The 26,560-nt window shown below is 41.4% G+C and overlaps 1 protein-coding gene across 18 annotated transcripts in view; it reads left to right on the plus strand.

The window, feature by feature from the left end:
- NCOA2 (nuclear receptor coactivator 2) overlaps nucleotides 1-26,560 on the plus strand; it is a 234,538-nt gene that overhangs the window by 137,574 nt on the left and 70,404 nt on the right. For all 18 annotated transcript variants that reach the window (XM_072951834.1, XM_072951833.1, XM_072951828.1 and 15 more), the window contains 2 exons: nucleotides 14,081-14,185; nucleotides 16,852-17,024. In XM_072951834.1, coding sequence (XP_072807935.1) covers nucleotides 14,100-14,185; nucleotides 16,852-17,024 — 259 coding nt within the window. In that variant the 5' untranslated portion in view covers nucleotides 14,081-14,099. The remainder of the gene's footprint in view (nucleotides 1-14,080; nucleotides 14,186-16,851; nucleotides 17,025-26,560) is intronic.

The raw sequence follows: 26,560 nt of genomic DNA on the forward strand, positions 1-26,560 counted from the left end.
CTGAGGGGCCGCTCTGCCCCTTAGCTGTATGATTTTCTCCATCAGTGCTCAGCTCCCACTTGCAGGAGTGGAGAAATCTTGAGATTCATTTTGCAGAAGGAATTGTGTGAGCAGAGATATGTGAAAGGGAACCGAGGGTGGTGGGTGCTGGTGGGGAGTCCAAGCTGGGGAAGAGATGAGATGGGCAGAGGGCACAGGACAGAGTCCTCACACGCACGACCAGTTTTCGGGGATGAAGATGGTAGGAAGCTGAGGGACTAACTTGGCGTTCAGCGGGGGCACCAATTCTGGGAAATCACAAGGTTCAGGCCATGATCGTAGGAGGCAGTGGCTGAAATGAAGTGGAGGTGAACTTTGTTGGAATTGAGACAGGACAACCTGTGAGGACAGGTAGGAGCTCACCATCCACACAGACTGTGAAGTCACCCAGGGTGAGGACCACGGGGAGAGGAAGACCTCATCAAGTGCCAGCGTTTTCAGTCAAGTGTGAGGGATGAAGTGGCATGTTGGTAAATCCCAGACCGGAACATCGATAAGAGGGTGTTTTAAGGCATGGATTTCAAAGGAACAGAGGTTTTTATTCAAGGCCACCCTGTAATAGAGCAGTGGCCTGGTAGGTCTGAGGAGGGCAGAGGGTGTGACCCTTCCTCCTGTTCCCAGTATGTGTGTAACGGGAGGACACGCAGCTTCTGCTGAGACGGAATGTGGACTCTGGGGAGGCCTGGTCAGGGGGCCAGAAAGGCTCTGAGTACCGCGACTGGGCTAAGGATGTAGAGGAGTAAGGACGGCTGAGGGCACGGGAAGAGAGGCAGGAGGGGGTAGAACTGTTATAGATTGTACCTGGGGAGAAACACGAGACAGAATAAGAAAAGTGCATGGTGGCCAAATGTGAGAGAAGTTTCATCTTCGCCCAAACCCGAATACCAAATATACTGAAATAGGATGGTTGTGAGGGACTTTCCTTTTCTTTTTTAAATTGCGTTTTTATCGGTGTTCATACGGTTTTAGTAGTACAAAGATACTGAGTAAGTAATGTTATGCTGGCTGGACCTTTTCTTCTTGGCCGCCGACACTGAGGTTTCAGAGAAGTACTCTTGTCACCACACGTGATAGGTGTGCTTTGTGTCATCTGTCTGATTAACAGGTGCTCCTTTTTTTTTTTTTCAAGTCATTAAATAAACTAGACTGGAGAACTTCTCTTTGTTTACAATAACTTGTTAATTAACACCAAGGATGCCCTCCCAACCCCGTTAATTCTCCGTCATCTTCCAGCCCAGCAGTTCTGAGGGCCGCTTCCTTCCCACTGCGCGCTGGGCAGGCTTCCGCTGAGCGCCCGGCGCCCTTCTGCAGGGGGCGCTGGTTTCGTTGGTCTGGGTGGAGCCGTGTTTTTAAAAGCTCCTCAGGTGGCATTATCAGCCAAACCTGCTTTCCTGTCTTCGGCGGCGGTATGTCAGGTGCCTCGCCGACCTGAACGTGCCCCGTCTCTGCCAGGTCCCTGACTCCTCGTCTTTGTGTCCAGGTAAACATGAAGTCTTATAAACATTTTCAAGATACTCAATTATTAGTAATCGGTTTAAATCATAAGATAATGTCACACCACAGTCTTCACATTTTCAAAAAGCATTTTAAAAAACCACAGTACCCATGACTGTTGTGATTTCTGGGATCTACATGTGAAGGTGGACCTTCACATACCCTGCCGATGTGATTGTGAATTAATATAGCCTTTTTGGAAAATAATTTGACAGTTTATATGAATAGCCCCAAATGTGGTCACACCCTTTGCTCTGGTAATTACATTTCTGAGACTATTGTATTGAAACTATTGATTATTGTTAATCAGAAATGTGGACAGAAAACATTCATCATGGTGTTATGGAAGCAAACTAAATGATTATATAAAGTGGTTAAAATATATTGTATCTTCATATGATGGAATAGCATAGAGCCATTAAAAGTCATGTTTATAAAGACATTTTAATTCCAGGGGTGGGGGAAATCGTAGCAGTAAAAAAAAAAGCATCTATAAAATTGTGCATGCAGTTTGTGCTTAATTATAAATATACATAAAATAAACTTTAAAATGCTGAGCAGAATTTTTTAAGTTAATGGTAATTCTGTGTGTGGGAGGAATATATGCAATTTGTTCTTTAGCATTATATATTTTCTAAATTTTCTACTATGAGCGTGTGTTACTTTAAGAAAAGTAATAAAATAACAATACTTTAAAAAAAAATTCTTCCTCTAATCTCTTTAGCAGAAAGAATGAGGAAGATCATTTGGGATGAATCGCTGTTAGAGAAGTCACTCTTGCTCATGGTAGTCACCAGCGTGTTTTCTAAATACTTGGAAACCATCCCTTTGTCTGTTCCGCAGTTCTGCCCAGTTCCCAGTATCAGGCCTAAGAACTTGTGGGGCTTGCTGTTGTTTCTGTTTCCTGGTTTTTTGTTTTTAATAGCTGCTTTATTAAGATAATCCACGTAACGTAAAGTTCACCCTTTGAAAGTATATAATTCATTGGTTTTTAGTCTGTTCACAAGTTGTGCAGCTATCACTGCCTTCTTGTTTCAGAACATTTTCATCAACCCACAGAGAAGCCCTGTACTCATTAGCAATCACTCCCCTTTTCCCTTTCCCCTTAGCCCTTGGCAGCCACTAATCTGCTTTCTGTTTCTGTGGATTTGCTTGTTCTGGAAATCTCCTATAAATGCAGTCATGCAATCATGCAATATATGGCCTTTTACAATATTCTATTAGCTAGTCTTCAGCCCCCTCCATCCACTTCCAAAGATGTCATTTATACCACGGCCATGCTGATCTTTCCAGCGCATCATTCCAGCTGTGGTTTTAGCCCCCATGCGCAAAACTTGTCACTGTGCCTACGGTGTATTAAATCAACTACGACTCCTTCTGCCATTTAAGGTTTCCTATTTCTGACTCTACAAAGTAGGTCCTTACTAAATGTGTGGTGAAGAAATGAATTCCATGAATAAAACGTACCCTGCTTTATCTCTCCCTTTACTTCTTTCTAGCTTATTACTATGAATTAGTCAGATTTCAGGTCACTGATGGGGCAGGAAAACCTGTCTGGGGAGGAGATGGCAGTGGATGGTGGTGCTCAGCAGGGCTGGGGCCCAGAGCACCGCCCACCTCCATGTGCCTCCCGCAGTCTGGCGGGGCGTCCCGAGTGTGCCTTCCCAGCTGCAGTTCTCAGGCTGCCCTGGCCGAGGTAGGATGCAGCCAGCACCATAACCAGGGCCTGACAGCAACGGGGCAGGAGAAGAGGTCAGGTGAGGACGGAAGCCCCAGAACCCCCACCGTCCGGTCACCTGGCCACGCAGTCTCCCGGCATCTCTCACCACCCTTGCTCTTTATTAACTGCAACATTTTGGCTCCCTGGGGTCTCAGACACCTTCACCACCACCCCAGCTTCCCTTTGAAAGGCTGTACCTTCTTCAGAACCCAACTTGGGCGTTCATGAGACCTTTGCTGCGGCTCCCTGCCAACAGGAAGTGATTTCTCCTCGCTAGCACTTGGTATTTTTCGTGTGTGCTATGTTCCGTTTTAGTTTATCCCATACTTGTTGCTTCTTCCTAAGTCTTTGATGTCTTGCGATTAAGTTCTGATTCATACTAAGTGATTGCATTACAGTGCAGTCCAGAGAGCGCAGTAATTTGCCCTCAGCTGCTCAATAATTACCAGTGCAGTTGAACATCAGATGGAAAGAAATGCAGCTAGATTTTTAAATTAAAACCGTATAATTTAGGTTATATTTTTAATACCAAAAAGAGACCTGTATTAATTAGAAACTTAACCTCATATAAAATTTAATTGTCCAGGGCCCAAATGTGTTTCTGCCCTAAGTAATAGTCATTACTCTAGGTTTCAAAACATTGGCTTAAAGCCAAACACCAAACTAAAGAAATCATGTGAAATCATATGCCTGTGTTGTGAACATACACACACAGTATGTTGTAACATCTCTAAGGGCGTGGTTTTCTCCGTATCCTCTAGCCTAACTAGAACCAGGGTTTGAGTTTCAGCTTAATGAATTCTTTTTTTCCCCTAATACCAGGCAAAAGGAATATAATATAGTTATCTGTCTCTGAGGTGTCAAGCAATTATCTTAATTTCTTTAAAGTTTCGCTCCATGCTTATTGCCAGTTACAGTTAAATAAGGTGCAGTAGTCTTACAGAGCTTTATCCATAGGTGTCGGTTTTATAAAACACTTATTCTTCACTCTCTCAGTGCAAACACATTTTAGGACCAATTGAAAAAAAGGTAGAGAATGACATATTGTAAAACTTCCTAAAAGAGTTTGTTTTAATCTTTTCAGTGCCTGTTTTAGACCACCCTTAATTAGTCCATTAAATTATTATTTGTAATGCACTTTGTGCTCATTTGGATTTAAATTTGTATTAACTACCCAGAGGGTAAGTAGCAGCTCTATTCTGAAGTCCAGGTATATTTTTACTTCCCAGAACATTCTTAAGTCTCCAACTGGAGCTAGAAGGAGGAGAAAGCTGTCCACTGACAGCTCTTTAGGATGACTCTGCTCTTGCAAAGTCTGTCACATTGAGGAGGCTCCCCGGCCCCTGATCCGGAGGTCAGAGCTCTGGGCTCCATTGAATAGTTGCAGTACGAGCAATATGACTACTTCTACTGGAAGCTGTTTGTATGTCCCAAGCTTGAAACTTAAGCTGCAGTACAAAGCTCTCAAGGTAAACTATCATAGTTTTGATGATTACCAAAATCCAGTGTTTGAGAGAGGGAAAAAAATGGTGGGAAAAAATGGTTAAGTGTTTTGCCTTACATTTTCAGATACCAAGGTAATTCTTAAATTCTCTTCAAATAATCAATTCTTGTAAATAACTTTCTAAATTCTAGTAATTCTCAGTAAATCATCCTGTAGATGTGTATTATTTGCAAATAAAAATACCTAATTTGGCTTATTTTTATAAGACCAAATTGGACTGTGGGGGATGGTCGGTTTTGTTGGCCAAGAACTGCCTTTTTCTATTTTTGAATGCAACCACTGCCTCACAGCAAATACTGTTTGGAGTTATTGTAACAGCCTGACCGAAAGAAAGTGTAGGAATTTGTATGGTGAACAGTGAGTTAGTGGTCGTCCCACCAAACCAAGTTTTTCCTCCTTGTTCACTTTCCACTTCTGTCGTCTGTTGATGGACACTTAGGTTGCTTCCATGTCTTGGCTATTTATTGTAAGTGCTGCTGTGAACATTGGGGTGTGTGTATCTTTTTGAATTATAAGTTTTTTCTGGATATATGCTGAGGCGTGGGATCACTGGATCATACGGTAACTCTATTTTTCGTTTTTTTAAGGAAACTGCCGGGGTCTTTCTTATGTCTGTACTATTTACTGTATTCCCCACGAGTCTACTCGACAAATGTCAATAATCAGTTTGCACTGGGACTGATAGGCTGGCACAACCACAAGGTCTGCATTTCTGTCTGTAAGTCACAGGAATGTGGTGCTCCGAGTGCCCCAGGCTGGTGGGCAGCTGCGGAGCATCCATCTCTGCACAGCAGGGATGTTGTGTGCCTACAAGAGCCAGCTTCTTGTCCAAACTCGTTTATGCTAGTTGTACTGGTTATTGTGATCACATAATTTAATTGAATGTTACATAACTGGTTAATTGTGAGTTTGAAAAGACACGTGTTTCTATAAAAACTAAGATGAATGCTTTGAAGAACTCATGTCAAATGGACCAAAATTGCTACCAAATAGGTATAAGCCACACAGACTGGGAAAAAGTAATGAAAACCTCCATACTTCATAGGCACTTAGGAGAACTCTAAGTGTCTATGAGTTACAGCTCTGTTTCAAATAAACAAAAATTAGAAATAGTAGACAATGCCTTAATGATAGGTCTGATTTATGCAAGAAAGACAATATGAAACCCCAATGGAGACTGATACACAAATGTGTAATGTTTAAAGTTAAAATGATTTAACTAGTAGGTATCATTTTCTATAATTGCTCTTGATAACTGCCTTTTTAAATTAACCCATTACCACTTCTGATTCTATAGGAAAAGAAGGCTTTTTAACTATTTTGAATGAAACACAGCGTTCTTGGTATGCCAGAGAAAATTCCTAGCTGGTTTTATTATTTCAATAACTTCATAATAACTTTAGTAATAACAATAATACTTCAGCTCAGGCAAGGTTTTCTTTCTGCACTCGGCTGTGAGCTTCAGGACAGCAATTCACCTGTATATACAGTCCTTACAGACACAAGTATTCTGCATTTTACAATGATGCTGCTATATTTTTAGCAAGAAGAAGAGTACTTTCAAGTTACATATTCAGTATTTATTAAATTAGATTATGCTGCTTTCTGTAATACACATAGGTTTACGTTTCTCTGTTCAGTGAAGGTATTACAAGGGAGTAGCCTCAAGCTCACGTGGTAGTTGTTGCGAATTGAGGAGCTGTTTGCACTCACTGAACTCTGCAGCTTCCTACCTGTGTGGCCGTGGTCAGGTTCCTGTCTCCCTTCTGTGTGCCAGTTCTCTCATCTGTGAAATGGTGATGATCATAGATTGTTATGGGAACTAAAGGTGCTCCTATGTGTAAAGTCCATAGAGAAACCTGCTGAGAGATGGTGATTACAATTACACCTGGGTCGTGTATTATCTGTGCGAGTTGGACGAATTACTTACGGAAACAGGTCAGAGAGGTTAGATAATCTGTAAATGGTGAGGCTTTGAGAGAGAGAGAATGTGTGCACATGTATAAAAAACAGTAAAATGTGGGATTTTAAGCAAGAAAATACATGCATAGTGCTCAACTTAAAGTAAGTACTCAGTTAAGTACTAGCCAGAAATAAAGAAAGAAGAGAAAGAGAAAAGAAAAGCAAAATACATATTATACTCTGGGAGAGGATCTCATTTATTTATTCAAAAACTTCTTAAAACCGGAATAATAAAAACATTTCTTATGGAGGTATAGACTGTCTTGCCCTTGCCATTTCAGTAAGTTTTCATAAATTAGGAAGTTTTTTTTTTTTTAGTCTCAGAAAAGTTTAAAATGGGTTTCAGAATAAAGACATGATAATTGAGTTTTAACCTTGGACAAGTTACGAAACTCAAACACAAGCCTACGTTGTAGTTCTTGGTTTGATGACTTCTTTCCAGAATACTAATAAGCCTTCAGTGAAAACTGGTTTTGTGAATATTAACTAGGGACTAAGTACACCCAGTTTGCAGGGGAGGGAGGTGCTTACTCTCTGCAAGGAACGCAGCTTCGTTCCTGGTGTTTTCTCATCTGAGGCCTTATTAGAACCTAGTCTTGCTATTCCTGGCTGTATTAGCCCCGGCTGACGTCGTCGGGGATGGAGGCGGCCCAGTGACGGGCTATATTAAGGAGCCGAGCCTGTGAGCATTCAGAAAGTGGAAACCATCTTCTCCCGCTGATGTCAGACTAGACGTCTTCCCCCCTGTTGGTAATGATAGTTTAGAGCAGCTCTCTGCTACTTACATATTCTGCAGTGAATTTTGCTAAGATAAGACTTTCAGAGAGGATTTTTCCTTTTTGAAGAGAGATGGAGATGATGGAACTGTTACAGCAAAATATTTGTGTACCCAGTGAACATGAATTTGGCCATTTATCTGATTATTGCAGCATGTGTTAAGGAGCTGCTGCCGCCCGTTTGCAGCCTAATGTGTGTATTACAGTCTTCCCAGTGGCATCTTGAAGTGTCTTTCAGCTAAAAAATTCATGAGTATTATTGGCTTTCAGTCAGAAAATGGAATATGTCTTCTAGTTACTGCCTAATATACCACTTTAGGGCCATTATACAAAAGTAAATCTAAGAGCGGAGCATATTGAAAAGGAAGGAATTTTTAGCTTAAACATTTGTTTATACATGGTTCTTACTGTTCCGTGGAGTAAGAACCAGCGTCAGAGAAGGTAGGTGCCGAAGCCATTTGACTTGGGGAACAGCTGTAGCTGCAGACTGCATTATTTTCGTGAATCCTGTGTCCAGCTGTAAACTGTTAGTGTTTTATTATTAAAAAATCATATCCTGATAATTGTAGGTTGTGTTTGGCTCATTGCAATTAATAGGAAAGTCAAATATACAGTAATTTGCTCAAAAGTAGTGGAGTTAAACTGAGAATTTGTTTCCCGTAAGAAGCCCTTTATTGTGGATTTATATGAAGTGAGTTTCCTAAAACTTTGCAACTTAACTATTGTCTCTGATGATTTAGTGTACAGTTTTTTTTTTGAGTCTCACTCTGTAACATAAACATTCTAATATGTGGGGTAAATGAAAATGTTGTATGAAAAGCAAGAAGCCAAGTAATGTTATATAAAGTTGGAGTTAAAAGTGTTCCTATGATCTTGGTGAAGAGTAATAACACTTTGGGAAAAATACCATTTTACCAATAACTAAAATGTGTTTTTGAAATATGGACTAGCATCTTCTATCACTGTGTTAAATGCATTGCCTGTTTTGCCAGTGGGAAGAGAAGATTGGAATTTTCCATGTGCCCTCATCCCCGCATTCAGTAAGTCTGCGTAGTTCTCCTTAGTTGTATTTGCACGTGTGGTTTGTATGAAACAAAAACATATCTGTGCATATAATCTGTGTATTTGCTGCACAAAATATTTATTTAACTCTTGCCAAAAGTTGGTGTCTTGCCAAAATATCGTTTGCTTTGGGTAATTTGGGTTTAGTTGACATTGTTTGGAAAGTGGTATTTCAATCAATCCATCCATCCAGTAAAACATTTTAAAAAAAAAAAAGCAGTAATGGGCCCTCCTGTGAGTTCCACGTCTTTTCTGCTGCAGCATCTTACTGACGTGCAAGGATTTGCTCACTCCTTATTTTCCATCTTTCTCAGGCATCTACATCATAAAAGCATATTTTGTATTTTTTTAACATTAGATACTGTGGGGGTGTTTTAGACTTAGCAGAATCTGGCCCAGAAACTTTGCTGTTGTTAAATAAAAGGACCCTCCTGGAACACAGTATACTCTGAGGGAGAAATTGTTTCCAGTTTTGAATGAGCAAATGTTTTTACTTGTGATAAAGAAATAGTGCATACATCTAACTTTTGGCGTGGACTTCTGAGCCATGGGGAGCTCTACGGGATTGTCCTTTCCTAATTAATCTAATAGACTAAATAGAAAAGCGTTTAAGTGAAAACGTGTGTACACATTTAGTATTACTTGAGTATTTCATAGTATTACAACGTTTGTTGAATCAGACCCCACATTACAACCGTTCACGTATCTGCGTATCTGTGAGGGGAGTGCAGGAAGAACCTGGAAGGCCTTGGAAGCTCTCGGGCCACTCTGGTCTCGTATCAAGACCTAGGTAATTTATCAGGCAGCTCCTCCTCACGCAGGCGTTGATAATTAAAGTTGTTTCAACAGCTTTGTATGTCATTTCATTGTAAATTTCATCTCAAAATAAGGAACTTCAGAGCAGGCCTCACTTTTAAAAGGTATTTCTTGGAACTAGCCATAGGGATCTAATGTTTGATCAGTTAGTATGTTTGGATTTCAGCAATAGTATTATCCTTATTTATTCTTTAACTGAATTTGTTCAGCATATAATAAATTTGGCAGTTTTACAGGCTTTGTTTGGAAGGTGGCCAGTACTGATAAAAGATAAAATGCACATTATTGTTTACATGAATCCTGGATGATTAGTGTTAATGGTATGAGGCTGTATTGTGAGCAATAGCTTTGTTACCTTGTAAGTTGTATGGATGAATTTCATGCAAGAGTGCATTTTTTTTTTTTAGTTGTGTTGAGGTTTAACACTTTATTTTGCTTTCTTTTATTATGCTAAGGATTTAACTGGCATTGTTCACACCGCCCCCCCCCCCTCCCGGATTGTTGTTACTTTAAGAAAATAAGACATCAGTTCTTGTGGCTGTAAATTTTTCCTCTGCTGTCTGGTTTGTACGAGCTGATATCAGAGGATGTAAGGGGAGGATGTGCCGTGAAAGCAGGACCATTGTTCGGGTCCAGATAACAAGAATGGACATACTGAAACTCCTTTTCCAGTCTGTCCTTTCGCCACCCCCCCATCCCACCTCCACCCTCACCCCTGCCCCCCAGCATCAGAGACACTGGCTTGTTCTCAGTGACTGTAATTACCATCAGATACGATGCAGGGAGTTTACTTGTGTCATTTTCAGTCTGTGATTTACACTGAACGTTTCAGAATTCAGAGTGAAATGCTCAGTGATTTTAATTTCATGTGAATGTTGAAAACACGCAGACATGTTAGGCCTAGCTCACAAAGTTAACTTTCTAAACCTTCGATGCTGCCCTTCAGTATTCTCCATCTCCTTCCTTTTCAATGGAAATTAATATTTAACTTGGATCTACAAGAATGCATTAAAACTCATCTAGGTATCTATACGGTTTATTTTAGGTGCTTTTTCTGTGTGTTCATGCACACTGGAAGCCATAGATCTATCTATGTATCTGCCTCTGGTTTTTATCTGTGTCACTTTGGTGGGAAAAAATGGACTTTGCAGCCCCCCTCCTCCCGCCACCCCACCCCACCTTCCTTCTCGGAGAAACACGCACTTGCTGCCAGCTGATCCTCCACGGGGCACTAAGAATGTCAGTTGGAGGGGTCTCAGCTAGAGCACCTCACTAATGAGGTTCCTGTCATTTGTTTGGTTCATCCACTGAGGAACGGGGCATAAAGCCGCATGTGTGCTCTGGGGTGGCATCTGCCTCTGGCCCCGTGGCTGGCAGGAGAGAGGCACTCAGGAGTCAGTGTCGCCTGCCTGTCACCACCTTCCACACCCTCCTTCTCTCCCTGTTCCAACACTAAAGTCACTCTTTCCTTTTCTTTTGGAGAGTCTGTCTTTTCTCTCCTGGTTAATGAGCAGTGATTCATAGGGGCATCCCCAGCCTCATGGCTGTGGTCAGCAGATCTGCCTGTCCCCAACTTGGCCAATTACTACAGACCCCTTCTCCTTTTTCCCCCCTTTGGTGGTTTAAAGGTTAGTTGGCAGTGTGTCCCGGGCATACGTAGCCCAGGAAAGTTGCTCAGAAAAGAGGACATATGGGGCAGACACAGAAAAAACAAGGAAGCAAGAATGTTTGAAAAGCTGAAATTTTTAGGTTTTGAGGAAATGTCTTTAAGGTACTATCCCACAATAATAAAAGGGAAAACTTGGCATTTAAAACACTTACTTCAAGAGGAAATTAATGCTGTTTCAAAGCTGCGAATGCAGTGGTTTGTAAGCCAGCCTCGAGCAGATACAAGTCAGAAATAAAGCGCTCAAGTGGCTTTACTGTGCTTGGGACAGAAACCGAGAGCTCCTGGCCTCGCTCCTCACCTCTGTCCAGTCACTTTGCTGAAACCCGTCAGCCTTCGTCCTTTCATACAGACTAGTTACTCGAGATATATTTTGGGAAAAATAAAGGTGGATGATGCTAATGCTAATGTTAAACCCAAAACTGATTTTAAGTACAGCAGTCACTTGTTTTAATTGTCTTCCTGATAATGCTATGCTTTTACATGCACAGCTATTTTTATCAGCAACCTTGTCACATAGGCCTACTCTATAGGACATTTTGTTATAGACAGAGTTCTATTCTGATGATAAAAATTTACTTAAATTCTTATGATTTATAGAAAGCTGCTTCCAGGGTGAAAATTCCTAGGTCATTTGTTGAGACCTCACTCAGATGGGGTGAGTCATGTTTTTTTTCTCACATACCCATGAGTGAAGCCATGAGAATTGTGGTTCCAAGAGAAATACTGGCAATGAACGTTTGTAAGGTATCGGCTGAGAAGGGTTCTGCTGTTGGAGGTTTTGCTCCACCCCACCCCCATCCTTACCTCCTGCCGTGGGCTGGTTCCCCTCCCCACCCCCACAGTGTTCTTCCTTCTCCGTTCTCACAGCACAGAGGAGTGTGTGGCAGTTGAGTGATACCTTCACCTGTTTTTCCTTATTGGAGTTACTCCTACATAAAATTGCTCTCTCCTCTCACCTTGTTGTTTTTTGTTGTTGTTTTTTTTTTTCTGGACAACAGCATTCCTTCTGATGGTCCTCACACGCTGAGGCTGACTTGACTGGCAGGCAGGCAGTCTTTGAATGAATCAGTGACACTTCAGTGGTGGGGAGAGCCAGGCAGGCACTGGAGCCACGCAGTCCAGATCCTCCTGCTTCTCCCACCTGCCCTGTGACTCTGCCATTGGAGGAAGAAGGGCTGTTTCAATGAGGCAACCCTTCACCATAACTCTGTAGTTAGGAGTCGAGTGTGTCAGCCTGTGTACGAATCCCAGTTTTGCCCTTTGCTGATCTGTTCAACAGCTATGAGCTGTAGGTGCTAATGATTACATCCCCACTTTACAGAAGTCACTGAAGCATTGAGGTAGCTTTTTAAGGTCCCACAACTTAACCAAGCAGTGGAGTGAGTGTGTGTGTACTGGCTCCTTTGCCCTATTGCTTCTCATAGTCTGGTTTTTGTTGATTAAATTATATCTATAAATTGCTTGGTGTAGAGTAAATACTAAGTGAATGCAACTAAATACAGATTATACTTATCAGCCCTGAACTGTGAGCACAGCACAGGCCTTGGGGCTTCGTTACATTGCTCCCAGAGGCAGGAAGCTCCGGCATTAGCTTTCAGAATTGTCCCCTCCTGATGTGACCTGTTGAATAGAATGTGCAGTTGGTGCCACCTCCCTTAACCGATGACGGCGTTTCTTCATCCTCCTCACATGTGACTTCTAGAAACAGTGTAATCCCCCTGCCCCCTTGATCAGAGTTGAGGCCAGAAGACATGAGAGTAGCGGGACTGAGCGCCCAGATCCCAGCCTGGGGAGCAGCGGGCAGCCAGGCGGGTGTGACAGGGCCGCTGCCCTGCATCCTGCATGGCGCCCCCTCGGCCCACCTTCCCCTCTGGCCTCGCTCTTGATGAGCCCCTTACTCCTTGGCATCTTCCGTAAGTCCTTAACCTTCTCCTGATGCACACTTCCCTCTGATTTTCCACTACAGAAAGGGAAGGAGGGAGAAGGAGATGTTCGCAGCCTCGGGAACAGCAGGAAGGGGGAAGTGGCTCAGCTCTGTGCTGACCTCAACTTTTTGGGCTGTGTGGTTTTCCTTTTGCTAAGCAATTATGAAGCCCTTTGAGTAAGACCGTCTTCCATTTCCTCGAGATCTTTGTTAGCCCCTTTGCTTAGTTCTTTTGGAACTTAAACCTCTATCACTCTTGTTCTTTGCATATTAAATTTTATTTTGATGCCACTAATAATGACCAATGTGAACACATTGATTCTCTTAGGATATGTCCTTTTATTTTCTTACCAAAAGGAATTCAGCGAGCAGGAGCCAGTAGTCGGCCTCTTCCATTAGGGTCAGTCATGTTCCTCATCATCTGAGTGCATCTTAAGACCCCTGGTGACAGCAGCTAGAATCAGCTCAGGGAGGGAGAGGCGGGGCGGCAGGATGTGAGAGAGGAAGCCACAGCAGAGGGATGTGTTCATGGGGAGCTGCCGAGGAGAGAGGGACCTGAGGTGGGACAGTGAGCAGCTGCTGCAGCAGAGGAGGGCCCGGGAGACCCCCAGGGAGGTGGAAAGGTCCTCTGTTTGAGGAGTATTGCCCACCAGGATGGGGGTGGCAGGGCCCGGCCTCTTCCCGGGGCTGTTCCTCACGGGTGAGTGGTTGCAGCACAGACTTGACATTGGCCAACCCAAAACAGAGACTGGGAGGAGCCCCTCACAGCACCTGCAGCTCCCACATGGTGCCAGCTCGCTCCTGAGACCGGAGGCTGGCCGCAGAACCGCAGGGCTAGCAGGTGTCGCTCAGGGTGCTGTTGAAATACAGCTCCTGTTCAAAGAGTGGGCCCAGTGAGGTAGGCTTGTTTGTTTTTTAATTGTTAAACATTACATTTGCCTAACTTAAGGTTAAAAAAATACAGCCCTTTCATTAGGAATTATACATACACATAAATCAAAACAGTCTGTTCATTACTGTCATCAAGTTTGTGATTAAAGTCAAAGTGTTTTTACCGTCGGTAAATTGATCGGGTACTTTATCATCAGCTCTTTTCACTTGTTTTCTGTTTCAGTTGCTGATATGTGTTCAAGATGAGTGGGATGGGAGAAAATACCTCTGACCCATCTAGGGCAGAGACAAGAAAGCGCAAGGAATGTCCTGACCAGCTTGGACCCAGGTGAGATTCTTGCTGAGAACACAGCCGGTATTGCCCATGACAGCCCCACACGCGCGTCTTTTATATTCTAGCGTGTTGATTTTACACCTGATTTAGATGCTGGGTTTTGCTTTTCTCCTTAACTGTCAAGCCTCTGAATATGTATTTTTTAGCATACATTTTAGAGATGCTAATACGTTACAAATTTTATTATTCTTTATAAGAAGAGGAAAGCTACATACTTCTTCTGAGTCCCCTGTGTACTTTGACTCCTAAAACCAGTTTATCCTATAATCTTGAATTCTTCACATTTTCATTTCTGATTGCTCATAGAATGTCATAAAGACAAGAGATCCCATAGAAAAAAAGAGATTTTTCTTTTCTTTTCTTTTCTCTTTTTTTTAAGAGCAAGAAATGAAGTGTTAAATTCCCTTGCTTTTGAGTTAGCGACAACAATTGTGGCTCTTCGGCAAATAAAACAAGTAATTTTAAAACAAGTTCCCTGTGGTATATCATGGGTGGAAGTGTGAGTTGTCATAACCTCCATGAGGGCTAATTGAGCAGTGTCACACTATCTGTTAATTATAATGCATATCCTCTTTGAACTAGCACTTCCACTCCTAGGAATTTTCGGACAATATACTTTCACACATGCAGAATGACGTATGTCTGAGGTTACTCATTACAGCGTTGCTTATAGTGCAAAAGATTAGGAAAAACCTAAATGTAAGGAACTATTTAAGAAGCTACGATACACCCACAACCTGGAACACAGTACAGCTCTGAGAAAGAAGAACGATGCTCTTTATGGACTGGTATTTTACAATCTCTGGAGAATGTTGTTGTGGAGAAAAGGCAGAAGTTTAGAAAATGTTTACAGCGTACTATCATTTGTACAGAAAAGGAAGAAAATAAGATCTAGATGTTGTTTTAGGATAATTAAGAAGCACAAGAGTTGTTGCCCATTTAGGAGGTTGAGAACAAGGCTAAACAGGGAACGGAGGTAGAAGAGAGACTTCACTCTTTTGATGATTTAAATCATGTAAGTGATTTTTAAAGTTAAACAGCAACTTCTGTTGAATGGCCGGTAGGAAGATCAGATGAGGGAACAGAAGGGAAGAGGACGAGGAAGAGTCACTAAGGGGGGGGGGGGGGAGGAAGAGAAAGACCAGAAAGCTATTCCCTTTACCCCTCTAGTTGCCAAGCAAAACAAGTGGATGAAATGGCCACTGTCCACACCACAGCCCCAACCCTAGCTCCCCAGCCGTGGCTCCAGCCCCTGGGTTCCCTGGTGCACCTCGGCCAGCCTCAGCTCAGTGTCACGCTGCCCTCGGTGCCCAGCGGCCCTGGCCGAGGCGGCACCGCTGGAGGGGAGGCTGTTATCTCCCTGATGCTCTGGTGCTGCCCAGGGGGCACAGCTCCGCCCCCAGTGCCTTCGGGTCTTTGGAACACACTTCCCCTTTCTCACCCATTTGTCATCTATTTGTTATCTTTCATGAGGGGACAGCTGGCAGGGTGGGGAAGGGGTTGAAGAATCCAGGATGGGAACTTGGCTCCTCCAAGTATGGCAGCCCCTGCCCCGCCTTCCCTGGATTTAATAAAGTAGAAGCCAGGGGTGAAAACAAGACTTGGGAAAACCCCGTTCTGGCCCCTGCTCTTCTCGTCAGTCACACGAATCATGTAACCCCTATACAATGGAGAAATTGCATCCTTAGGTTTATTAGTTTTTGAAAATAAAACTAATGTTTAGAGGCAAACATATGAAAGTCTGTTACAAATTACAAAATTTTATAAACTGGTATTACATACAAAGAAAGCTGCTAAACAAAAGAAACATTAAACAGCTCGCTTTTGTTATTTATTGTATTATTTCAATGTCATTCGGCAGGCCCTCTACCCTGGGAAAAAAATTGTACGCTGAAATCGTTAAAGGGAGCTTTTGACTTAGCTGTTTTGTCCAACTCAAATGAGATCTTGCCAATTTTTATTTTTCCCTCCCTTCTGTTAACATTTTAAAACCTGAGTTGAACTTGGGCCATTTGTTTATATTTCACATGTCATTCAGCTCGGACAGTTAACAAACCGCTGGGTCAGTTTCGCTTTTGTTTCTAGCTGCACTGTGGTTTTTAACATTAACTTAAAAGGCTGTTAGGTTTGATTACTAACATCCTAAAGACGGCTATGAAATTATAAATATTTATTTTCATTATTTTGTTATGCTTTATCAAAAATCATTGAAGTCTGTTTATTCCTATTATAACTAGGTTCACTTCCCTTCTTTTACTAATCTTAAATAAGTTTTTATAAGCATTAACTCCCTTCCTTTTCTAAAACTTTTCTTTATTCATTCAACGATAAGTTTGATGCCTGTTTACACCAAGCATTGCATTAAGGACAGTTGTGAACAAATCATTCTGATCCTTGTCATTGAGAAATCCAGTGGGAGGCATTAAACACATTGAACAAATGATCACACCAGTAAGTATAATTACAAACTGAGGTTAAGTTTAATTTCAAAAAAAAATGCAATACTTAAAGCATATTTGGGTTTTTTCCCCCAAAGTATTTCTCTGCTCATATAAGTAACTTTCTTTTTTGCTGTCTTTGTGTTAGAACATGTTTAGCATGTCTATCTTTTTCATAATAGCTCTTTTCAGACTCATAATAAAAATGTTTTTTCTTTTTAGCCCCAAAAGGAGCACTGAGAAACGTAATCGTGAACAGGAAAATAAATACATTGAAGAACTTGCAGAGTTGATTTTTGCTAATTTTAATGATATAGACAACTTTAACTTCAAACCTGACAAATGTGCAATCTTAAAAGAAACTGTGAAGCAAATTCGTCAGATCAAAGAACAAGGTAAGAGGACTGAATTAATATTTTGGACGGTTTAGTTTTTTCTGTTTTTCTGTGTGTGAGAGAAGTCCCTTCAGAGTCCCTTTGGAAGGCAGCTATGCTCACCACTATACCACCAGCGCTGCACCCTTCAGAGTCCCTTTAATCCATTTCTTACGCTTAAATTATTGATGAGACGATGATGTCACAAGGCAAGATGAATGCAGGTATCACTTGCAGTGGCTTATAAATAGGCTTTATATAAAATTCAGCAATTCCCTAAAGACAGAGGAGACTAAGGTGAGGCAGGGTGATGTAACTTTTCATCTTGTAAAACTCAATTAAGGTGCCCACTGATTCTCCTCCCGTGCCCTGGAATTTTCGTACTTTGCACAGCAAGTGACCATCATGATTTGCAAGTGAGGAGCAACTAAGGCTGGAAACCAGAAGTAAGGAAGTGAACCGCCTCCTGTTTCGGCTCGTCAGCATATTTGATTAAGTTTGAGCTTCAGTTGGCCACGCCACTAAATGAGTTTCATACCCTGGATGATAAGAGATTTGAAAGGCTGTCTCTAGTTGGAATTCTTTTGTGAAGTTGAAACACAGAGCATGACAGCTTTCTTCCTGGGGTTTTCTTTTCTTTTTTTCCCCCTAAGGTCCTTTTCTGCCTTCTTTGATATTTTTGCCTACAGAAAAAAAATTAAGAAAATAATATTTTTAAAAACACACTGGACTTTGTGGTGCCAAAAATATCTGTATTAGGCAAGTATGAACAGCATCTTGGTGCTCAGGGCCAATATATGCTCTTGACGTCTTCATACGCTGCTTTCCTTCAGGGCCAGGAACATTATTATGTCTTGTAATCTGTTTTTGTATGCGTCCTCTTAGACTTCATATTGTTTTTTATCTGCCTTTTATGTAACATTTTAAAGAGGCTGATTTTGAAAAAATAGTATCTTTGTTTATTTAGCTATGTGAGCCTGAAACTTTGCCTGCTCCACTCAGTCATAAAATCCTTGCTACCTATTTGCATATTTTCTTCATAATTATAACATTTTCCACTTTTATACAGATAATATTGAGCTAAGTTTTATGTAAAACAATTTTACAAGTATGGTTCTATCCTCTAACAACTTAAAAATATGCACATAGCGTACTCAGCACAGTTTCCAATACCAGCCCACTCTGAAAATTAGCATTTTCTGGTCTTTCCATCAAAATTGTATCATCGTAACATTCAGCATTCACGGAGCTTCTACTTTCAATGCCTGTCTCAGTCTCCCTCATCTCTTTTTCCTCTTCCTTCTTCTGTGCCCTTTGAGAATCACTATTATCAAAAACTCAGTTTAATCTCAGTTTTGTATCGTCTTCATTTTTGGTATCAGCAGGTGGATAAAACCATATTCCTAAAGTTGTTTGGAGAAATAACTGTTTCAAGGTCACAGTGCTTTGAAGTTGCTACATTTCCAGTTGCTGGTATCATTGCAGGATGAAATCATTAAGCTGTTTTTGTTCTTTGTTTTTTGTTTTTAAGTGGCATAAATGTGACTCATTCTTTGTTTGTTTGTTTGTTTGTTTAAACAAGTGAAAATAAGTCTATTTTCCCAACCTGTTGTACCGGCAGGACGAGGAAGAGGGAAGTGAGTGTTTCTGGGTGCTTCAGGTTCAGTTAATTTCAGACTGAGCTGGATTATACAGTAATAAATTATTATATGTTCAGCTGTTTTAATTGGTCCTTCTAAGGAGCCCTTTTTTCTGGTTTGATTAGTTTATTGGGTTCTGTTTTTTTGATTGTGGTAAGAAACATATAGCATAATTTTACCCTCTTGACAATTTTTAGGTGTACAATATTGTGCTATTAATTATGTGCACACTGTTGTTGTACAAGAGACCTAGAAATTTTCATCTTGCATGGTGGAAACTGTACTGACCGCCTCACCATTTCCCCTTCCCCAGCCCCTGGCAGCTACCTTCTACTTTCTGTTTCTATGACTCTGATTATTTTTTTTAAGTTCACAAATCCTTTTATTCAAAAGTATGTTATTTGTACCATAGAGTAACACCCTGTCTAAGCATAAATCAAAAGATGAAGAAATAGCTCCTCCTTTTTGTTTGTTTTTTGTTTTTGTTTTTTCTGGATCTGATTACTTTAGATACCTCACATAAGTGGAGTCATGTAGTATTTGTCTCTTTGTGGTTGGCTCATTGAACTTAGCATAATTTCCTCAAGGTTCATCCATTCTGTAGCATATGCAGGATTTTCTTTTTCTTAAAGGCTGAATAATATTCTGTTATGTATATACTAGATTTTCTTTATCCACTCATCCATCCATAGACATTAAGGTTGCTTCCACGTCTTGGCCATTGTGAATAATGCTGCAATGAATATGGATACGTAAGTATCTATTTGAAGTGGGACTGCTGTGTCTTGGTAGTTCTGTTTTTAGTTTTTTGAGAAGCCTCAATACTGTGTTCCATACTGTCTGCACCATTTTTATAATCCTACAAACAGTGCCCAAGCATTCCAGTTTCTTCTCATCCTCACCAACACTTGCTTTCTTCTAGTGGCCGCCCTAATTGGTATGAGGTGATACCTCCTTGTGGCTTTCATTTACATTTCCCTGATAATTAATGATGCTGAGAAATTTTTCCAAGGAGACACTTTGAAAAGAGTAAGTGTCTAATAGCATATTGCATCGCTGAATGCCTTCTGTAGTCACGTGTCTCACTGTCACATACTGCTGAATAGTTTAGGGCACCAGATGTGACCATAAGCTGAGATACAAGAGGGACCATCCCTTGAGGCAAACCTGAAATCAGTAGGAAAATGAAAGAAAACCACGGTGGCATTGAGATTTCCCTTTTAGACATTTTCCCTCATTTCAGCCAATTCTCGTGTTCCCTGAAGAACGTTTCTTTCCCTGAAGCCTTTTACATTAGACTTCATTGTGTAGGTTACAAGGAAGGAAGAAGTGTGTCTTTCACAGATCGTGCTGGCTACTGTCTGGCCATGGGGGTTGGCAGTCGTGGCACTGAAGTGTCCATTCCCAGTTCTCTCCTCCTTTTATCACTGTTGCTCCCTCTGAAATATTTTAGTTCGTTTCTGGTTAGAAAATGTTCACCTTTTGCTAATCACAGAGTCATTTCTCTCCTAGTAAGTATAGGAGTCCATTTTTAATCCTCTCATCTTTATATCAACCCTCCCCTCCCACCCCCCAGTGTTTTTGAAGTAATAATTCCAGGAAAAGCATGACTGTGTTCTTAGCTTTGTTGGTAAGAAATGGAGACCCCTACAGCTTATGTAAGCTTTCCCACAGCCTAGTAAAAATTGGCCTTCTGCAGTTTTGAAGCTTATTATAATTGTTAGTCCAGCTTTTATTCCAGAGTTAGTCTTATCAGTATGTCAGATCTTGAATCCTATTTTGTTTTCTAAGAATGTGGCAGAGAAAGGTGATTCACAGAATTCGAGAATTACAGGTATGCTAATAGTCCTTACCCAGTAAAGACCGGATACCAGTTAACTGTAACCTGAGGTTTGACTTTATTTGACCCTGTTTTTGTTGTTATTAGGGGAAAATATTCATAACGTAAAATTTTGCCTTTTTAAGTGTACACTTAGTACATTAAGTACCTTCACATTGTTGTGCAGCTGCCACTGCTGTGCATCTCCTTAAGTTCCTCATCTTCCCGAACAGAAACTCTCCATCTGTTACATAGTAAATACTCACTGCTCCTCCCGCCAGCACCTGGTAACCGTGATGCCACTTTCTGTCTCTGTGAATTTGACTATTCTGGGTACCTCATGTAAGTGGAATCATACTTATTTGCTTTTTGTGGTTGGCTTATTTCTCTTAGCATAATGTCCTCAAGGTTCATCCATATTGTAGTTTTTATCAGCATTTTCTCCCTTCTTAAGGCTGAGTAATACTCTATTACATGTATATATACACCATATTTTGTTTTTCTGTTCATCCAGCGATGAACATTCGGGTTGTTTCCACCTTTGGGGCATTGTGAATAATGCTGTCATGAACATTGGTGTACAAATATCTGCTAAAGTCTCTGCTTTCTTGTTTTTGTTTTGTGTTTTTTATATATGTGTATATATATATACACATATATATACACACACACACCCAGAAGTGGATGTGCTAGTTCAGATAGTAATTCTGTGTTTAATTTTTTGAGGAACCATTATAACTGTTTTGCACAGTGACTATAATTTTACTGTTTTAAAATCAGATTTTAAAATATTTTGATACATGTTGAAAATTTAGTATCCTGTCCTCTAATTTAGAGAATAATCTTAAGCTATTGTTTTGTCTCCTAAGTGGACTTCATATACCTTCCCTTTGTTTACAAAAGGACACTTGAACTATGAAAGGCCTGCCGTCGGGGTCGTCATGGTTACCAGAGTAATGAGACAGCACCGCAAGGTGAAAATTACCCTCCCCAATCTGAGTTGTGAAACTTGGGCAGGGGTGGGTAGGGGTGAGTCAAAATGATACATGACATTTGTTATTCAGAAAACACTCTGAGCACCTCCTCTTTGTTGAGTCCTGGGATTCAGCCGCTCACAGCTCACCTAGCTGCTGCCATCAGGCACCTCGGAGTCTGGTAGCAAAGACAGGTGGTGGGTAAGTAATGACAGCGCCAAACGAAACGTACCTCTCGAGTCAGGCCAGCGAGCCCCAGCAGGTGTATTTTCTCACCTGGGGCTCACGGAACGTGAGCACCGGCCTTTCAGCTAGAAATGAAAAGATAAGCCAGGGCCCATACGTTGAGCTCTCACGGTACTTCGTGCTCGTACCGCAGTGGTACGTGCGTGCAGCTCGCACGTAAACATGCGTATCTGTGTACACAGTACACGGAATCAGCCCTCCTCACTTGGTCGACCCCACGGATGTGGAGCCCGCGGGTACAGAGGCCCGATGGGACTGCACCATTTTATTGTATGAGGAGCTTGAGCATCACCGGATTCTGGCATCATCAGGGGTCCTGAAACCAATCCCCTCAGGGACTGAGAGTCCTCTGACGTATCAAAAATACTGATAGAATGAGTTATTAAAGAAATTTCTTCTAGAAAATCCTTACCAAGATGACTTGCAGTGGATGTGATTAGTCTTGAACTGACAGATGAGTGAACAGGGAAACACTGGGATGTGAACTGAGACCAAGAAAGATATATAAATATATCCATACATACTGTTACATATATACTTCATTACATACGTACTATTTTCAGCTACTTTCTCATCCCTCTGGAAGCATACTCTGTCCTCATCTGTGTCCCTGCATAACATGATTGACAGACTCCAGGGTTGATACTATTGTCTATTTTTATTAGATGAGGAAACTGATAGGCAGAAACAATAGTGAGGCTGAGGCTTTCAAACTTGCAAATGACCCGCCAGAATTCAAAGTCCGATCTGTCTGTCTTTCTGCCGTGTTCCGCACCTACCTCTGAGAATGGTGGTCAGGTCTTCAACTTTGCCTTTGTTTATTATGAGAGAAAATGTAGACCCACAGAGAAATTCCAAAAGCAACACACTCAAAACCAAAATAAAGATTTATGATAGTTATTGCTGTGTCATTAAGGGTAGTTTTATCTCATATTCAGGCCTAGTTGTGATTTTATTAAATATCTTAAATCTTTTTTGTATGTGATAAACCTATTGTTAAAGAAGTATTGAAGATGAAAACCAGATGTAGCAGCAAGGAAAAAATAACTCTTTTTTTTAATCCCTTAACCCATACATGTAACATTTTAAAACTTCTGAATATACCTTAAAATAAAATTCTAGATGTATTGGAGATAATGTCCTTGTCCCTCCCCTAAAAAGCTATTTTGTAACTAATATATGACTTATAAGCAGAAACACAATTACTATACAAAACGAGGACTGTCATCTTAGTAGAGTGTGTCCATACGATGCTCTTAGATAGACAAAAGCATTCCCGGCGTTCCCTTGTGATAAATGTCTTAAATCTTACAGAGACTGCAGTCAGGGTTGTGAAGCATTGTAGGCTGAGGAACTGTTAACAAACGGCCCCTCTAGGTTGTAACTGCCTCTGACCTAGGCCCCTGTGTGCTCTATGCGTCTTCTAACCAGGCTTCTTTGATGACTGATGAATATCTCCAATATTATCTTTATTGTCTTTTTCTAGTTATCTCAGTTTCAAAGGATGAAAAGAAAAAGATGCTAAGGTGTTGTTTATCAATGAAAAGAGTTTCTCATTGACATGAATACCTTCTGAATAATGTTGCTCTGTGTTCAGAGCTTTCTCATTTTCCCAAAGAGCCAGATGAGTGACATAAATAGTATAGGAAATATGCTGTGAATTTACATTGCATACTTTCTGAGGCAGAATGAGCACTAAGCTAATGAAGCTTAGGACTCAGGCCGCTTCCTGCACTGACCCTTGTGAGGTTGTGGTCTCGATCGGGAAGCTGCACTTGAGTCGGGAAGCACTTCTTCGTAAGCGTTTCAGATAATTGTCTAAAGAGATCTCAGAAGAAGAAATCTGAATCTTCTTCAAAGTTCTGGTGTCTACTGTTTCTTTTCTCATTCTCCATAGATAAGGATGAGAAATGATTCTTAATTTTGTGTTCATAAAGAGAGTCCTTTTCCCTCTAATCGTATAAGCTTCAGGCCCTACAAACCAGATCTATCCCTGTATACTGGCAAAGTTTATAATACACACTCGGTCAGAAGCGAAAGGATCCGCTTCCGCAGGAGAAGGCGCGCTCACACAGACTGCTGACTGTGTGCCGGGCGCTGCTGTGACACACGTCACCTGGGCCGTCCACGCAACACCCTACAGGGGAGGGTTAGGGTTTAAGTGAAAGCGGTGAGACTAGAATTCAAATCCAGATCTGTACCGAGCCCCAAAGCCAGCGCCTCCCAGTGAAGGAGAAGAATAAACGTTTCCCCGCTGTTCACTCCTGCTCTGTCTGCCGTTGGGAAGACTTTGCTGTGAGTGAATTGGGTGCGCGTGTTGTCGGTTGCACTTAAGACATACTGAGGCGTTGCGGCTTAGTTACTGGGAAGAATAGCTTTTGCAGTTCCCTATTTCAGAAGGTGATGTGTGCTTTCAAGGCAACTCCTCTTTTCCTGTCAGGAAAAGAAAATGATAAAAGATCCGAAGAAAATAGAAAGTTGCTGTTCAGGCCAAAAAAAGACTCCTTGGTATTTAGCCAGAAAACTGGATACCAGGCTTGTTTTAGAACATTCATTTTCTACCCTGATGTGGGTAGATGAGGAATTGTTCTATCAGAGTGAACGTTCACCATTCTCTCTGTCCATCTCATTTGTGCAAATAAACAACACTTCTGGCCTGTGGAGGTGTTCGCTCCCATTTCAAGGAGTATATTGGGAGCCAGTCTTTACTGACAGTCATTGTGACCACCCCAATACTCAGCGCATTACAACCAGGAGTGAAGGGAAGGAATGGAACTGAGAGCCGCGTTTCCCACAACAGAACTTAGCGGCACACAAGACTGTGTAGAGTGTGTCTCAACTTGTGTTCTGAAAAGAAACAGTGTGCAATACAAACGTTCACCTGGAAAATATATTTATTAGACTTCGAATATTCAGAGTTAATAGTTTATATGTCCATAACTGTTTGGAAGCGTACTTTTGCCTTGCATTTCTCATTTCTGTCATTTTTGAACAAAAGAAAGCACCAATTCAGCATGGTCACGTAGAAGAAATAACGTTGATTGTACCCAGGAAAGAAAAATTGTTCATTCAAATGGACTTGGATTCTGCTCTTACAGTATTAGACCCTTGATCACCTATGATAGGTTTAGGGTTCTTTTAGGCTTGTAAGTTTTGGAAATAAGACATTTTCTCTTGTGGAAGGAAAGAAAAGTGAAATAAGTAATGGCAGTACTCAGCGTGGCGCTGCTTCCCAGACCTTCATTCCTGGGTACCTCTAAACCAGGTGGTGGACAGGACAGACTCCCCCAGCAGTGTCGGGGAGTCGGCGTCTTCTGTTTCTTGAGACCGGAAGTACATTTCAGTAGAGGGGTGATTCCTTATATAAAACTGCCTGTGTTAGGTGGGTATGTGCGTGCACCATTCTGTAAGATTTCAGATTTTACACGTATCTCATTGCAGTGACAAGAGGGAGAAAAAGGTGAGGAAAAGCGAAAAAGCAAGCCCTACTAGAATTGACATGTGTCAGTTCCCCACAATTAAGTCCACCTTCCTAAGAGCTCTTCTTCTTTTGATAGTTTGTTTGCAATTTGTAGATCTTTTATATCAGGTTGGGGGAAAAAAAATAACATATAGCACATTTTATTGGAATATCATTAGAGAACTAAAATTGTTAAAAGTGAAAGAAGTTAATTATTTCTGTCTTTTTGATTATATGGGTGTGTGTCTCTTATGTGATTGAATAGTGAGGTTTTTTTCCCCCTATATGCCGTGCTTTCATAAGAAAGAAACACAAAGAATCAACTTTAAAAACCCATTTTTTCTGCTAAGATCTATCTGTAAGCTAATTGTTTGGAATGGAGGATATTTTCCACCAAACCAGTTTGGTTTTGGTGATGAGATTCCTGGGCCAGTTTCATAGAGCCTGTTGTAACAACAATGCTTCTAATTAGACTAGTTCTTAATATGTGAGGTGTATACGGCTGTGTTTCAAATACACAGGGATGGTGTAATGATGAAGAGGATACAAATTCTTTTAGGAGCATTACAAAATTTATTGTAAACTTTTCTTTTTGTTATATGTCATTTCAAGCATAGATAACTGTCCCGGGGGACTCCGTGGATATTACTTATATTAAAAAAGAACCTTCTCACCCCAAAAGGTGGGAACCACTGACCCAATGTTGACTACAGGTGAAGGGCACGGCAGAGGCTAACTGGTCAGCACGTCCATGGGTTTCCTAGGAGGATCTGTCCTCTCTGCCCTGCTGGTCTCTCCTGACTCCTCTCCTCGAGGCCTCTCCTTGCCAAGACTCTCATGAGAGGAGCAGAGTTCCAGAAGGGTAGGCCCCTCGTGATGGGGGGGTGAGACCTGGATGTGTGAGAGTCTGAACGCCAGGAGCTGCTGTGGTCTCGAGGTGGCACAGTAAACCCGAGAGTCTGGGTCAAGGTTACCTTTGCTTCTCTTCACCTGCACCCCATTCCATGGTCTTCCTCTGACCACCACCTTTATTTCCACTAGGATTTTTTTTTTCTTCTCCCCTGATCCACTGCAGCACAGAATTCCGATTTTTATGTGCAGTTCTTGTCTTTGAAGCAAATGCTCAGTTCTGGAATTATTTAGCTAGTGCAACAGATAAAGTGAAAATAACAAAGGAGAAGTCACAGACTTTCAGGAAGTCTTGAAAGCTCGTAATAAATCGTGTTCCAGATGTTCTTTGAAATATAAATGAAGCTCTATTTCAGTCTTTGTCTATATTCCTTGTTTCATCCTTGGTCTTTAGAAAACCCTAAATTTATTTCTTTTGATCCCACAGGAGGTGCCTGTGGGTCCCCCACACTTTCATACGCACCCTGCGTGTGTGTATCTGTCTGTCTGTCTGCTTGCTTCCTTTTCTC

This window comes from Vicugna pacos, chromosome 29 (assembly GCF_048564905.1).
Source record: "Vicugna pacos chromosome 29, VicPac4, whole genome shotgun sequence".
NCBI lineage: Eukaryota > Metazoa > Chordata > Mammalia > Artiodactyla > Camelidae > Vicugna > Vicugna pacos.